The sequence below is a fragment of the Antechinus flavipes genome, chromosome 4 (genome assembly GCF_016432865.1).
Source record: "Antechinus flavipes isolate AdamAnt ecotype Samford, QLD, Australia chromosome 4, AdamAnt_v2, whole genome shotgun sequence".
Taxonomy (NCBI): domain Eukaryota; kingdom Metazoa; phylum Chordata; class Mammalia; order Dasyuromorphia; family Dasyuridae; genus Antechinus; species Antechinus flavipes.
The window spans coordinates 323,157,557-323,172,165 of record NC_067401.1 but is presented as its reverse complement, the minus strand read 5'-3'; the positions used below and the strand labels follow the sequence as shown (position 1 = coordinate 323,172,165).

Here is a 14,609-nt window from a genome sequence, read left to right as displayed (position 1 = left end):
AGAAAATGATACATCAGATTTCAGAATCAGATTAGCTTTGTAGTAAAGTAATTATTATTTCCATTAAATTAATGAGATATTCATTCAAAGATTTTCGTAGCAGGATTCTATATAATTGCTAAAGTGAAACCCTTAGAAACAACTCAAATATCCAATAATAGGAAAATGTGATTGAATAAATTGCTACATAGTAATATAATGGAATGGATTATAAATTGTATAGTGGAAAGCTTACTTTGGGACCAGGATATTTTCAGTGTAATTCCCCTCTCTGAGAAATTCTAGCTCTTATTTTGGACAAGTCATTGGATCTGTTGGTTCCCTTAGCAGCTCTCTTAGACTATAAACTGCAGAGTTGGTGATGACCTGCTGTGGTAGGAGCAATTTTCTTATTGGAGGTTTCCTATAATGATGAAATCTCAGGTTCATCGCTAATGTTATAAAGCAATTAGTATGTTCAAGTATAAAGAATTCAAGGAAACATGGAAATATTTTTATGAAATCATCCAAAATACGTTTTAAAAAACCTCAACTAGAATCACAGCAATGGAATACAAACTAGCTAACATTATATAAGGGAAATTGAGAATGAATAGTTCAGGAAAACTGACCGGAACTTTAAGAAGACTGAAAAAATATTTTATCCATTGAAATTAGGTAATTTAATTGCAAATAGTTACTAAACAAGTATCTTTTACATTGATGTTTAAAGTTGTTTCTGATGAAAATAAATAAAATAATTCATAAATAGACATTAATACTTTTTTTAAAAAAATAGTGAGGAAGTGGACTTATGTGTATATATTTGTTTGTTAAATTAAATGCAGAATTTATGCCTGAAGCTTTAAATAAAATAAGATGACCTCTGTGGTGGCATTTTAGTCTTAGTCTTACACTAAAAGAGAAAAACATCACCAACTTTATATGGAAATGTTTACTTACTGGATTCCACTTTGCTAATAAATCAATATCAAGCACATAAGTAGAAAAGAGAAAATCATTTTAAGGTACAAAACAGAATATGTTTCACTTTAGCTATTATGAATATGAATGTGTTAAACTTTTAAATTTATAAACATTTTAAATGTTGTAAAAACCAGTTTATAATATTGTTAATTATCACAATTATACTTAGAATGGTAAGATGTGAATAAATAAAAAATGAGTTTAATGTCAATAACCAAAATATTTGTATAACTATGTAGTAGTAACACACATATATAATTCAATAGGGAGAATTCAGCCTATTAAATGTGCTTACAAAATCTCTTGGCAAGTGGTTAAGAGAGAATTTCAGTTAAATGAGAATTTCAGTTAAATGTTTACAAGAGGGGCAGGCTTTGTGTGTGTGTGTGTGTGTGTGTGTGTGTGTGTGTGTGTGTGTGTTTCCCTTTCCCTTTAAAAAAATAGAACATTTAAGAAATCTTTTTATTGATAGCTTTTGTTTTTACATCACCAGTAAACCCATATAAATATATTTGGGTTGTTCTCTACCCATCAAATCATCTTTTATTAAAAAACAAAACAGAACAAAACAAAACAAAGATATTTCAGTTAATAAAGCTCTCAATAAGAATAATCAATACACTTCAAATTTTGTGTCCATTTCCTTCACCTCTGTAAAGAAGGAAGAGAAGTATATTTTTTCACTTTTTCAAAATTAAGCTTAATCATTACAATTATATATTGAGGGTTTTTCAGTTGATCCTTCCATTTATATTATCATCATCATTGTGTGTAATATTTCCCTGGTTCTGTTTATTTCATAAGAATTTTTTCATGTTTTCTTTTGTTTTTCATGTTCATCATTTCTTATTTCCGCATAATGTTCTATTACATTCCTATGCCATAACTGGTTGTTTCCCAGTTGATGGTTACTTATTTTAAAAAAGAGGGGGAAGAAGGCTGTATGTGAAGCCATTCTCTTTGTTGTAATCTTCCCTTTGGAATCTGCCTGACATTGGGATCTCATGTTTAAAGGAGGTAGACATTTTAAGTCACTTTTTGTACATAATTCCAAATTTTTTTTCTATTGCTTACTGATAGATTTTTACTATGAGCCAAGCTTAGAGTGCTATCAATGACTCAGTATTGTGCCCCTTTGAACCGTAACTATACACACCCTATGTCCATGTGTTTATTTGATCTGTGCCAGTACAATTTCCCTAAATATATGAAGCAATCTCTTGTTTATGTACCTTGTTAGTAAAGAGTTTACAATCAAAAGAAAAACCCTTGAATCGATTAATTCTCCATTAGTTTAGTAAAGCAAAGGGTTGAACTGTGTGTGTGTATGTGTGTGTGTGTGTGTGTGTGTGTGTGTGAGAGAGAGAGAGAGACAGAGAGACAGAGAGAGATAGAAAGAGAGAGAGAGTATATTAACCTTTAAAGCTGTGTAAAAAATAGAATTTTGGGGAGCAACTATTTTTAACCTACTAAAGAAACATCAAAGAAATTCTAGGGTGAGCCATATTGAAAAAAAGCAAATAGCCCCTGATTTGTTTTTAATATTTCTGCATAATATGGAATATAATTGATCTAATGAATTAGGTTGACTAAATTAATTAAATGGACATTTGTCCCCCTTCCCCCCCCAATCAGATTAATTAGCTGACTTTTTTGGCCAGTTCATCAACTACTTACTCTGTTGTCCTTGGATAATAAGTGAATGTGGAGGTTTGAGTTCTGTAGGGTTCAGCAGTGGTTAGCAGAAGTTCTTATGTGCATCAGCCATCATGATGTCATTTTTTTTGGATGAGTGAGCCCCATTAGTTAACCTTTAAATTAAGATGTAGGATTGTGCATGTGTATGTGCAATGTATTTGTCTCTGTGTTTGTGTATTTATGTGTGTGTGTGCCTGAACCTTTGTATGTTTATTTAGCAAACATGCTTTAAAAAAAAAAAAAAAAAAAAAAACCTGTACAAAATGATCATTCAGTGCTCTCTTTCAGACAAATATGTGCTTATGTAATCTTTTTCTATATATGTCATACAATCAGAGCTACACAGAAAGGCTCTAAAGTTCTTCAGGACTAGTTCCACCCTTCAACCATTCAAGTTTGATGATTTTAAAATCTCTAAAGTCAGATACTTACTATTTCCTTTTGTGAGGCTAAGTCCAGAAAAGTGAAATAACCTGTCAAAGTCACAAAGGCAAGTGGCAGAGTTGGGATTAGAACCCAAATTCTCTGACCACAAATGTCTTTCCACTATACCAAGGTAGTTCTCTGCCCTTTCCCATAAATTAATTTTATCTTCTATCCAGATATTTTCCCCTTGTAACTCCTCTGTAGTTTGTTTTACTTTCTTAGGGAAGAAAGAGAATCAAGTAAAGCATAATAGATTGGAATGTCTGGCTCCTGCTCAGCACTGGAAGCCATGTAAATTGGAATATGTGATTGGTTGATAGTAGTCTATCTGACAATAGGCTGATAATTAATAAGTTGTGTCTTACTTGGCTATTTTATTCCTAATTCCAAAGTTTGATGCCTTCCTTGGAAATATTAGCAAATCAAGATAGGAGTTTGGTAGCCTCAAAATGTATTCATAATTTTAGGGCATTAAACAGTTGACAGAATTTTGTGTACAACATTATAACTAATATCAGTAGGCAGAGACAGAATGAGGCCACAGGACTTCACAGTTGCCTAAATTTAGAATATTATTCTTTAGAGCAAGTATGTAATGATGCATGAATTCGTTAAGTTCAGAATTCCTTAAGTGTTTCTATGAACCCAAAAATAGTTTCTTGGAAGTTCTTGAATCTAATCCTTCATTTCATAGATAAGGAAACTGACTGAGACTTGAAAAGGTAACATATCTTGTCCAGGGTCACATAGGTAATGAGTGACACAGGTAAAGCCTGAACTGGTTATATTATTTAGCTTCAAATTTAGCTTGCTTTCTGCTATACCTCGTGAACTCCTGGCAAGCAAAATCAATCATAAACTACACCTTTGACTCCCTTACAATATCCCTAATTCACTGACATGTTATCAAAGGATTTATTAGATATCACTTTAATTTCTGTGACTTGTTATATTCTCACCATTTTTCTACTTGAATTTGCATGTGAAGGGCCTCCTGAATATCAAATACAGAAGAGGGGGGTGTTCTTTGGCTTTTATACACAATGTATTTCACCTCTCTCCTACAAGGGAAAAAAATTGATAAAATATTTGAAATGATAACAATTGCTGGATTTGATGGTAGAAATCTGAAGCTATTAATTTGAAAGTGATAATGATTGTTATATCCATCCTTGTAAACTGATGCTACTTCAAAAATAAAAATGAGACTAGTAACTTTCTATTTATTTATAAACTGGAGCTTGAGTTGTTCTAAAGAGGGCATGAAAGAGCAAAATTTAGGGTACAGTTTGCAACATGCACACTATATGAATCCTCACTAAATGTAACCATAACCAGAAACATTATCCCAAACCTGAAAATATCTTAACTTGGAAAAACAAATGCTGATCTGATTATTATACCTCCAAAAAGGAGTAACAGAGGCTAAAAAGAAATAGAGAAAGGCAACTCATATGTTGAAGATGCTTAAGCTTTCATACAAATGAAGATAAATTTTAAAAAAATAGTCCAAAACTTATTCTATTTTAGGTTACTCAAGGACCCCCCCAAAAATTGGTTTTTATTTTGTGCTAATAATTGTGCTAATAACAGTTGTTTCACCTTTGTCTCACACATACAAGATTTCATCTCCTATCTCCATGCTTTAGCCCAGACTGTCTCCCCTGTTGGAATGTATTTCATCCTTACCTAATGTACATACGTATGTACATATAGATATACTTCATCTTTACCTCATATCCCTTGCTTCATTTAAAGCTCAGTGACATGCTATCTCTTCCATTAATACTAGTGCCAACTCCATCCTAATATCACTGTTATGTGTAGTTTCTTTGACAGAATTTCCTCAAAGCCCCTTAAGATTTTTTTCCTTGTTGGCTTTTTAAATCCAATTTATAAAGCCCAGGCCTAGGCAGATTAGGACCTTGGTATTTGTTTGACTTTAAATAGAGCAATAGTAGGTTAGGAAATTATGAAGAGGGAGAGTTGGCATAAAATTCTCATGTTTCAGGGAAGCAAATACTTCCCTCAAAAATATATGGTAAATATTGAGGACAGTGGGTGGAATAAGGAGTATAGAGAGCAGTCAAAAACAGCTTGGTAGAATGAAGAGAATGCCAGACATGGAATAGAGAGGGCTAGAATCGCCAGTTAATCTATTTGTGCCTCAGGCAACTCCCTAGTCCATATCTACTGAGTCATACACAGATTATGATTTGAGTTAATGAAAGGACAAAGGGATAAGGAAGCTTCAACAGCCTACTTCCCTTCCACTGATGAAAACTTTGAGCCTTCCCCTATTCAGGTAGACACAGATGAGGCCACAGATTGCTTTATTAGGCCCTGCCAGCTCAATGGAACAAAGGTTGCAATATTCTCTTTCTTGGCTCTGGATTCCCCTGGGGAGTGGCTATGATCTCCAGCAATAGAAGACAGGTCTAACACATGGCATTAGAAATGCAGGAAATACATTCTCCTAGACTGCCTTTCTTTGTTATGTTTACATTTTTAACCGGGGTGAAGATAATCATAGCCTCCTTAAAGAGGGGAGGGGGAAGTTTGGGAATGACAATGAAGAAATAAAAATGGAAAATAACTTCTTTGCCCTTCAAAAAATCTAATGAAAGAACATAAATTACTACCAGAGCTTCAAAAAGTTATCCTTGATATTTTTGCAAGCTTATTTGTTATTAAATATTGTTTTTCTCTTTCTCTCCCTCTTTTATTTTGTGTAGCCTGGGGAAGAGCAGCGGCTGCTATGCTTATGTGTGGCTGCATCATTTTGGTGATCTGTTTCGTCCTTTCCTTTTTTGCTCTTTGTGGACCACAAATGCTTGTTTTCTTGCGAGTGATTGGAGGACTGCTGGCCCTTGCTGGTAAGACTATATTTGAAAATTAATTTTCTTCCCAATATCTATGAATATTAGTAACATCATATGTCCCTTGATAGAGATTGCATTCTTCTGTGGTGTAATGGAAAGAGTTCTGGCTGTGGAGTCAGAGAATCTCTGTTCTCCCAATTGCTACTTGTGTTATTTTGTGCATCATTTTTTAAACCTCTTAGGCCCTCAGTTTCCTCATCTTAACTTTTCATAACTCCAATTGGAAGAGTTCTTGGCAAAAGATACTGGATAGTTTGCCATTTCCTTCTCTAGCTCATTTTACAGAAGAGTAAACTGAGGCAAATAGCATTAAGTGACATTCAGGTTTGCACATTTAGGAAATATCAAGATTTGAATTCACGAAGATAAGTCTTCCTGACTCCAGCCCCTGCATTCTATCTATTGTACCACCTCATTGGCCTATGTGGACATTAATAAAAATATCAGCTTATTCAAAAGTGAGTTGAATAACGCAGTGATATAGGGAATGTCTAATCATCCCTAACGTGGAAAATGAGAGGTTCTTCCCAAAGCCTACTCTTTTCCTGACTTCTATATTCTAATTAAGGCACTGTAATTGCTTTAGTCATCCATGCTTGCAACCTTGGTATCTTCCTTGACTTTTCACTCTCAGTAAACACAATATCCAATCAGGTGCCAGAGAAATAAACATCAAAGATTTTTAAAAAAGTATGTTTATTTTTTATTAATTTTCCCCCTGTGTTTTCTCCTACCTTTTAGCTGTGTTTCAGATCATCTCTCTGGTTATTTATCCTGTGATGTACACCCGGCAATTCCTTCAAGGTGATCTTATTACCAGGTATTATTACAACTGGGCTTATGGCTTTGGCTGGGCAGCTACCATCATTCTCATAGGCTGCGCCTTCTTCTTTTGCTGCCTCCCCAACTATGAAGATGATCTCCTCGGCAATGCTAAACCCAGATATTTCTATACATCATCCTAAGAGCTGAGAGTAAAAGCAGAAGAATATGGATACTACTTTGACAACTGGATTCCAGAGACAGAAAGACACTCATTTCTTCCCAGACCATATTGAACTTATATGTCTACAGTGATATGTAAAGGATTCAGCTATTTTTGAGCAAAATTTTTAAATGTCATAAAAATTTGGGATTACCTTAAATACCTTATATGGTTTTATATTTTTGTATTCATGTTTCAAGGGAATTATTGTATTGTTCCTTTTAATTCAGCACTGACAAAATACCAAAGTTTCCAAAACATCTATCTTTAAAATTAGTATGTATATGTAAACACAATTGTAAACTTAGAGTAATTATTCTATAAAACAGAAAATGGAAATGCTTTAGACAGGTCAAGTTTCTATTTGTCTTTATTTAAAGGACTGGGTTTTTTAAAGATAAACCAAGGGAAGAAGAGAGGTTATTTTTAAAGTTAGCAATAATTGTTCTCAGCTGACTATTTTAAGATATGCAAAGTATTTTTTCCCAGTTCACCATTTTGTCTCTAAGCATGGTGATAGTGTGCATGCCAAACATTATTCATGATTTCTCATTAACTTTGCAAATCCAGGAGTTTTCATTATGTTGTGTTTAAAATATCATTTAGGGAAATAAAACAAAAGAAGATCAATGTTGTTCTTCCCAATGGGTTCACTATTGTAGTTTGAAGACCTCGTTTTGGAGTAAAACGTTAAGATGAGGGTTTTTTTTTTCCTTTAAAGTAGTATTTTGGGTTGGGCTAAGGTAAAAGCACTATGCTCATTGGTCTGTATTATTTCTTTGTCTAATTGACTCTGGCCAGATTAGACCAGGTTGGAAAATGGGGGTTATTTTTACTTGTACTACATGTGCCATGCATACAACCCCAATGAATTGGATTGAATTTTTCAATTCCAGTCTGATTTGGCTGCATCTTATTGCTATGGCCTAAAATAGTCTAAAGATTGTACCTTAAAGCCTAAAAGGCAGCAAAAAGTCTGGTGGTCCTTGGTAACTAATGTATAGGTTAAAATTTTTAAGTTAAAAAAAAGTGTAATTCACTGAAGAGTAATAAAAAAAATGCTTTTTCCATAAATGACCACATATATGCCATGATATATTTGGTTTTTTACCATTTATATTAGCCAACAGATTAAAAGTCAAAACTGAATTTATTTATCAGATTATCCTTTTGTATATTGCAGAATAAGCAAATGCAAATGTTTTCATTATGAACTCTTTTTTCCTAATAAACCAGGTCACCTGTTACTTATTTCTAGTATGATTGTTGTATTTGCTTCCAAAAATAAAAAGAAAGTACAAAAGAAAGCTTATAAATAAATATTTGTTTGGAGATAGTAGGGAAAACTTTGCATAAGATGAAGAATTGCTCTATTATTCTTAGTTTTCTTACAAATCTTGATCCCTCCTAATGACTTTCTCAACATTCCTTTCTCTTAACACATAGAATCATAGACTTATAGGAGGCATGTTAAAGATTGTCTGGGACCACTCTCTCACATTGGAGTTGAGAAAACTGGGATATGGAGAGATTATTTGTTGACAGAATATGAGATCATTTTCATGCTTTTTTCCAAAAGAAAATGCATCAGGGTTTTACTATTTGCAAAAACACTGCATAAAAATAAATGCTGAAATCTATATAGGACTGGCAGATTACTTTATATGTACACAACAGTCTTGGGAAACACCTGAAATTATTCTCTCCTTTGTCAAGATGAGGAAACTGATTCTTATAGAGAATTTTGCTAAGGGTCACACATTGGCCACATATTTAAGGTGGGATTTGAACCATAGCTTTTTTACTTTAAGTCAAGTCCTTTATGTAATATACTACATTCCCTATTGATGAAAATGTTCCTTATTTGATCCAATGAATGGTGATCTATACAGATTATACCTATCAACATTAAAAATTAAACTATTTTGGTGGCATTATGATGAAAACAATTTTAACCTTGAAGACTCCTCAGGGATCCATAGATCATAGTTTGGGAAGTGCTGCTGCATTAGACCTAAAAAGGAATGAAATTTTCAAGACCTTCCCTATATTTTACCTGAACTATTTTCTCATACTTCTTTTGTCCTTTTCCTTGCTTTACATTAGAGCATTTCCCCTTCCTCTCTGTCCTCTAAATGTACTTACACCTAAATTATCCTCATTGGATTACACTCAATTGCATACATGTATTAAACACTCTAACACCGGTCATCAGATATTAGGGGATCAAAAATAATAGCTTAATAAATGTTGGTTGAATCAAACTAATTTGGATTACTTGTACAGAGTAGTGGAAACCTTTTTTGGTTGTTGTTCAAGGCTATAGGCATGTTTTTAAACCCTGGGGATTACTTTGTCTGGTATCCCAGTGAGCTGTATGTCTTGTGCTTCCTACATAAGCTCAAAGGAATGTGAGCAGAGTGAATCTTGTTGAAAAGAAAATAAACAACCACCTCTTCTAGTAGGGCCTTTAATATTGACAATGACCACATAATGTGGTAAATTCAACCACACTACTTCTGAAATGATATAGCTCAATGAGAAAATGGGGATACAGGATTTGAAAAATAAGACCTCAACCTCCCAGAATGGGTTCAATGACATTACAGACTCCTCAAGGAAGAGAGTGGTGGGTGGCTCGTTTTAGCAGTATCATTCTTCCAGAGCCAATCATATGGCTGAATACCTGGGAGATTTTTAAAATTGATTGATCAGAGTTTCAAAGATATAACCTTTCCACAAGGAAAAAAAACATCAGCTTAGAGATTTGAGTTAGTTGCCCAAGACCTATAAATAACTCATTCAGTTTATTCTAGTCAAAGAAAAGCCAAGTAAGCATTTGGAAACTTCTAGTATTTAATCTAAATACCTACATTGAGGCCAATAATTATCTATTATTTAAAATAAGCATCTTTCTGGAAAAAGAACAATCTTTTTAAATTCAAAGTTTTTCATCTGATTATAAAAAATGCTATTGATGTGAATCTAGAAGAAAAATATAATTCTATGTTCCTTATGGATGATGAGACTGAAACCTTCTAACCAGACACACCAGGGATGATGACGCATAAATCATCATCCCTTTGGCCAAAATCTTGTTTGTCCCCAAGCAAGGGCTGGGGTACTCCACACCTTGATGGGTAAGACTTAGTAGAACAGATACTCATGTGTCAAATCCATAGAAATAACTTAGAAACTGCCTGAGGGAAATGAAGTACTTGGCTAGGAAGCCATTTCAAATCTAAGAATACATTGCATGCAATTTTCCCATGATGAAGCTGGGCTACCAGTAACACTATCATTACTGTACAAGTCCCCACCCTCTTCCCTTTATATTCTTTCAAGAAGCAGGTATAGTTTCCCAAACAATTATCTCACACAAGCTGCTAAACAGTCCAGTATGTTTGGTTCTATTCACCACTGGATGGAACAAAGAAAAAGTATGTCAAGCTTTTCTGTAGTCACACAATAGAGTACCACAGTATAATTAACCTTAACTTTAAAAACCATATACCACAAGTATGACAGTAAAAATTTGATGAAATTGTTTGATTTTTTTTAAAGAATAAAAACAAAGAGAGAACATTAGTGCAACAACTTAATTAAATCATTATTATTTTTTTTGCTACATCTTGGGAAATGGCTCCTGTAGAGATGCACTTTGGCAACTACTCTTGCACACGCTTTACACACAGCTATTAAAGACCCAGAAAAGACTGTTCTTTTTACCCAAGTGCTTGGTATTATCAAATAGAGAAACTGATATGATTTAACCATAGAAATGACATTAAAGAAAAAGCATTGCCATCTGGTTTGTTCAGGTTGCAGCCTAAAGACTATGGGACCTTTCCATTTGACTTGTAACTGAAACTTTCAATTAGTGTTATCTCTTTCATTAGAATATGAGCCCTTTGAAAGTGGGAGGGTCATATTTTCTATTTCTATCCCCAGCACCTAATATAATATTTTGCACATATTGATGTTATTTAGGTGTGTTGAACTCTTTATGACTCCATTTTTGGAGTTTTCTTGGCAAAGATATTGGAATGGTTTGCCATTTCCTTTTCTGGCTCATTTTATAGATGAGGAAATGGTAGCAAGCAGGATTAAGTGATTTGCCTACATCACATAGTAAGTTTCTGAGGCAAGATTTGAACTTACAAATATGAGTCTTGCAGTCTGGCACTCTATCTACTGTTCCACGTAGTTGCACAAAGTAAGTGCCCAATAAATGTTTTATTCATTCAAATATTGTTATAAAGTTTAAAGTCTCAAAATGTTAAATATTACAGGAAAAGAAGTTTGGAGCACCTGGACCATAAATATTAAAAATTTAAACAAGAACAGTAAGAAGAGAAGTAGATCATAAGCCTTTCACAGATATGGGTAAAGGATGAACTCTAAACAGATATGGGTAAAGGATGAACTCTAAACAGGACATAGAGGCAATTATAACAAAAATAAATTATGATTACATAAAATGTAAAAGCTTTGTACAATTAAAACTAATGCATCCATGACAAGTGTTTGATAGGGAAAAACTTTGTATCAACTAATTTTGATGAGGGCTTTATATCTGATATATTGACAACAGAAATACAAGAAATCAAAAGTCACATCACCAATAAATTGTCTAAAACTATGACTGAACAATTCTCAAAAGAAAATTTTAAGTTGTTAAAATCATATCAAAGCATGTTCCACATCACTAATAATAAGAGAAGTGCGCATCAAAAGAATTCTAAGGTTTTGCCCCAAATGGGATCAGGAAGAGTTAAACATAACTGAAATGAAAAAATAACAAAATGTTGACCTGAATAGTGTGTATTCTATCTGACATCTTTGAAGATTTCATACCTCTTAGCATAAGAAGGATATTCAGTTATATCCAATATTATCAGAAGAATATTCACGTTAAATGGATGGGATTCTATCATAGGGAGAAACTCCGGGGTAGTTGAGAACAGTGCCATTCCCTTCTGTGATCTGGCCTGCTTTCTTTTGTTCAATTCTAGGCCTACGGCATTGCCCATTGGGAGTATTTAAGATATGGGTAGCTGTTTTAAGGAACTCTGTGTTTTTTTTTTTTTTTTTACAATACCTGTTTATCATAATCTGGACAATATCAGACTGTATATAAAGGTTTGGAGGGTTGATGAGGCAGCCTCCTGGTCAAATTGATGAACTTTAAGAATGATGGGATTTTGGTTGTTATTTTGAAAGTGACTACTTAAGAGAAAATTTAGGAAAGATATTCATTTAATAAATATTTAGTAAGTGCCTATTATGTGTCAACTCAAAGCAAGGATCTTTTTGTCTTTTTATTTGAGAGAACATTAGAACTAAGATTAGATATAGGTCTTAAGATCCTATCTCTTCACTCCATTTCCATGAAAACCAGACATTAATCATTACATGGAATAGAGGGACATGCTTTCATCCACATAGCACAAGAGAAGAATTTCTGGATCCCAAGGTCCTAGCATCAGTCTTAGTTATGGAGTATATTTCTCAACCTGAAAGATAAAGGCCATGGAAAGGAAGAGTCCACATGGGCAAGTGTTAAGGGTTCTTGCACCTACTCTCCTGTTTCAAGGAAAGGAAAATTTCCTAGAGAGCACAAGGCTTGGGGATTGCTTTACAAACTTAAGAATCCTAGAATTCAGCCTTTTAGCAAAAGAAAAAGGTATTTCTGGCAAATATCAGTCATTAAAGGGAGTAAAGGATTGGGTACATGGTTTCCAAAGCTGGAATATTAGTAAGAGAAGGTACTTGGATAGCTCAAAGAAAAGAAGAAAGAATCATTGTTAAATATCAATGTCATAGTATGTGAGAGCAAGTGACTAATACTTTGCCTTACTATTATTATAAATTATCTAGTCAATTTAAACAAATGAGAAAGAGTTTGCTTATCTAGCAACTTAAACTCTGAAAAAGTTCAAGTTTTTAATGTAGTACCAATAAAACTGAATCCCTATATGGGCTTCTGGGATGAAAAGTTGGATTCAATAATACAGGCGCATCTAGTAACCTCAAATGGATTTCTGAGGAAAATCTAGGACCTCAGAGGAGTAATCAGTGGTTGGATACCTATCTACAATGAAAAGTGGGGCTCATGGGGACGTCAGAAAATTGTCCTACCAGCAACCTCTAGTTCATTTCCCTTCTAAAGGGAAAGTCAATCCACAGTGGGCATAATCTAGAGAGAAAAGAGAAGTTTTAATGACAGATTATTAACTGCTACAAATCCTTTATGTATTCCCTATTTTTTAATGGACTCTAAAAATCCTTTGCATTTTTCATAGGGTAGACTAAAGACTATCCCGTGCCAATGTTCTCAACTTTCATAAGCTATGTAGCTCCTTTCTATAACTGTGGAGACTTAAGACACCAGAAATATTGAGCTATATAAGTATTCTGAAAATTTCCAGAGGTAACTTTTCGTAACAGCAAAATGATCCCAAAATTTTACCACTGGGAATAGCTGTCCCCAAAATCTTACTCACTATGTGTAAGTCATAGCATGAACAATAAAAGAGATATTAAGCTTTTTAGAGCCCTTGTGGTTATCTTTTTAAAAATCATGATGAAAATATCACAGAATAAATTAATCTATAAAAGACCAACAGATAAATCTATTTTTTTAAAAAAGGGCAACCCATGTAGAATTCTAAGAATTGACTTTTCTGGTTCTGGCCAATCTTTTTTGGTCTCCCTCTCTCTATATACTATATATCCTTTATATGTTTTTCACAGTAATGATGAAACCTAAGTATTATTGAAAAACACTGAGTTATAGAGAGTGAAAACAAAAACAAAGTATTAGTTAAATCTTTTCAGGATTATCCTACATCACAGAAGAGAAATAAAAGGTCAGAGATATAAACAGGATTGAAGAGGGAATTCTTTCCCTTTCCTTATCCAATGGGGGTTTATATGCAGGCATTGCTAGAGAATGATCTGGCTTATTAGAATTTAGGCCAAGCCTGATGAAGATAAGTGTTATCAGAGTTCTGACGTGCAGCAGCCAATCTCTGGGAAGCAGGGAATCACTCAGAGGGGCCTCCTTGGGAAAGAGATAGCCTTGTGTCACTTGAGGGAAGTTCTGTAAGTTACACAGTTCAGCCCTTCCCCCATCCATCCTGCTTTTTTCTACCCCCCAAAAGTCATATCCCTTTCCCCTATTCAATATTCTGAGGACAGAATATGAAAAACCCCAAGGGACTCTTCTTGAAAGTGATGTGAGATATCTTGTATTGATACAAATGTTGTCCTTCCTCCTTGTCCCCTCAAACCCTAAAAATGCTGTCTCTCTGAGAACACACACACATATTTGTGTATGTATATGTAATATATATTTGCAGGACTGGCAGCAGCATGACCTAGAATCCTGAGCTCCAAGATTCCCACGGCTCAAGTTTCTGCATCACAGATAAATGGTAGGTAGTCAGCCCAGAATGTTTACACATGCATCAGTCTTCCTGTCTCAGAAATAGATTGCTTGCATCTCCTTTATAGAATCCTCTATTTTGGATGATGTCAGAGTAAGACAAAGTACTTTTACACACACACACACACACACACACACACACACACACACACACTCATACTCATTCATAGCCTATGACTGCAGCAATCCAGTATCTTTTGGA

General features: G+C 34.1%; 1 protein-coding gene across 2 annotated transcripts in view; it reads left to right on the top strand.

Annotated features, from left to right (window-relative positions):
* PERP (p53 apoptosis effector related to PMP22) overlaps window positions 1–8,208 on the top strand; it is a 29,552-nt gene extending 21,344 nt beyond the window's left edge. For both annotated transcript variants that reach the window (XM_051997840.1, XM_051997839.1), the window contains exons 2-3: window positions 5,826–5,966; window positions 6,714–8,208. In XM_051997840.1, coding sequence (XP_051853800.1) covers window positions 5,826–5,966; window positions 6,714–6,937 — 365 coding nt within the window. In that variant the 3' untranslated portion in view covers window positions 6,938–8,208. The remainder of the gene's footprint in view (window positions 1–5,825; window positions 5,967–6,713) is intronic.
* The last annotated feature ends 6,401 nt before the right edge of the window (window positions 8,209–14,609 follow it).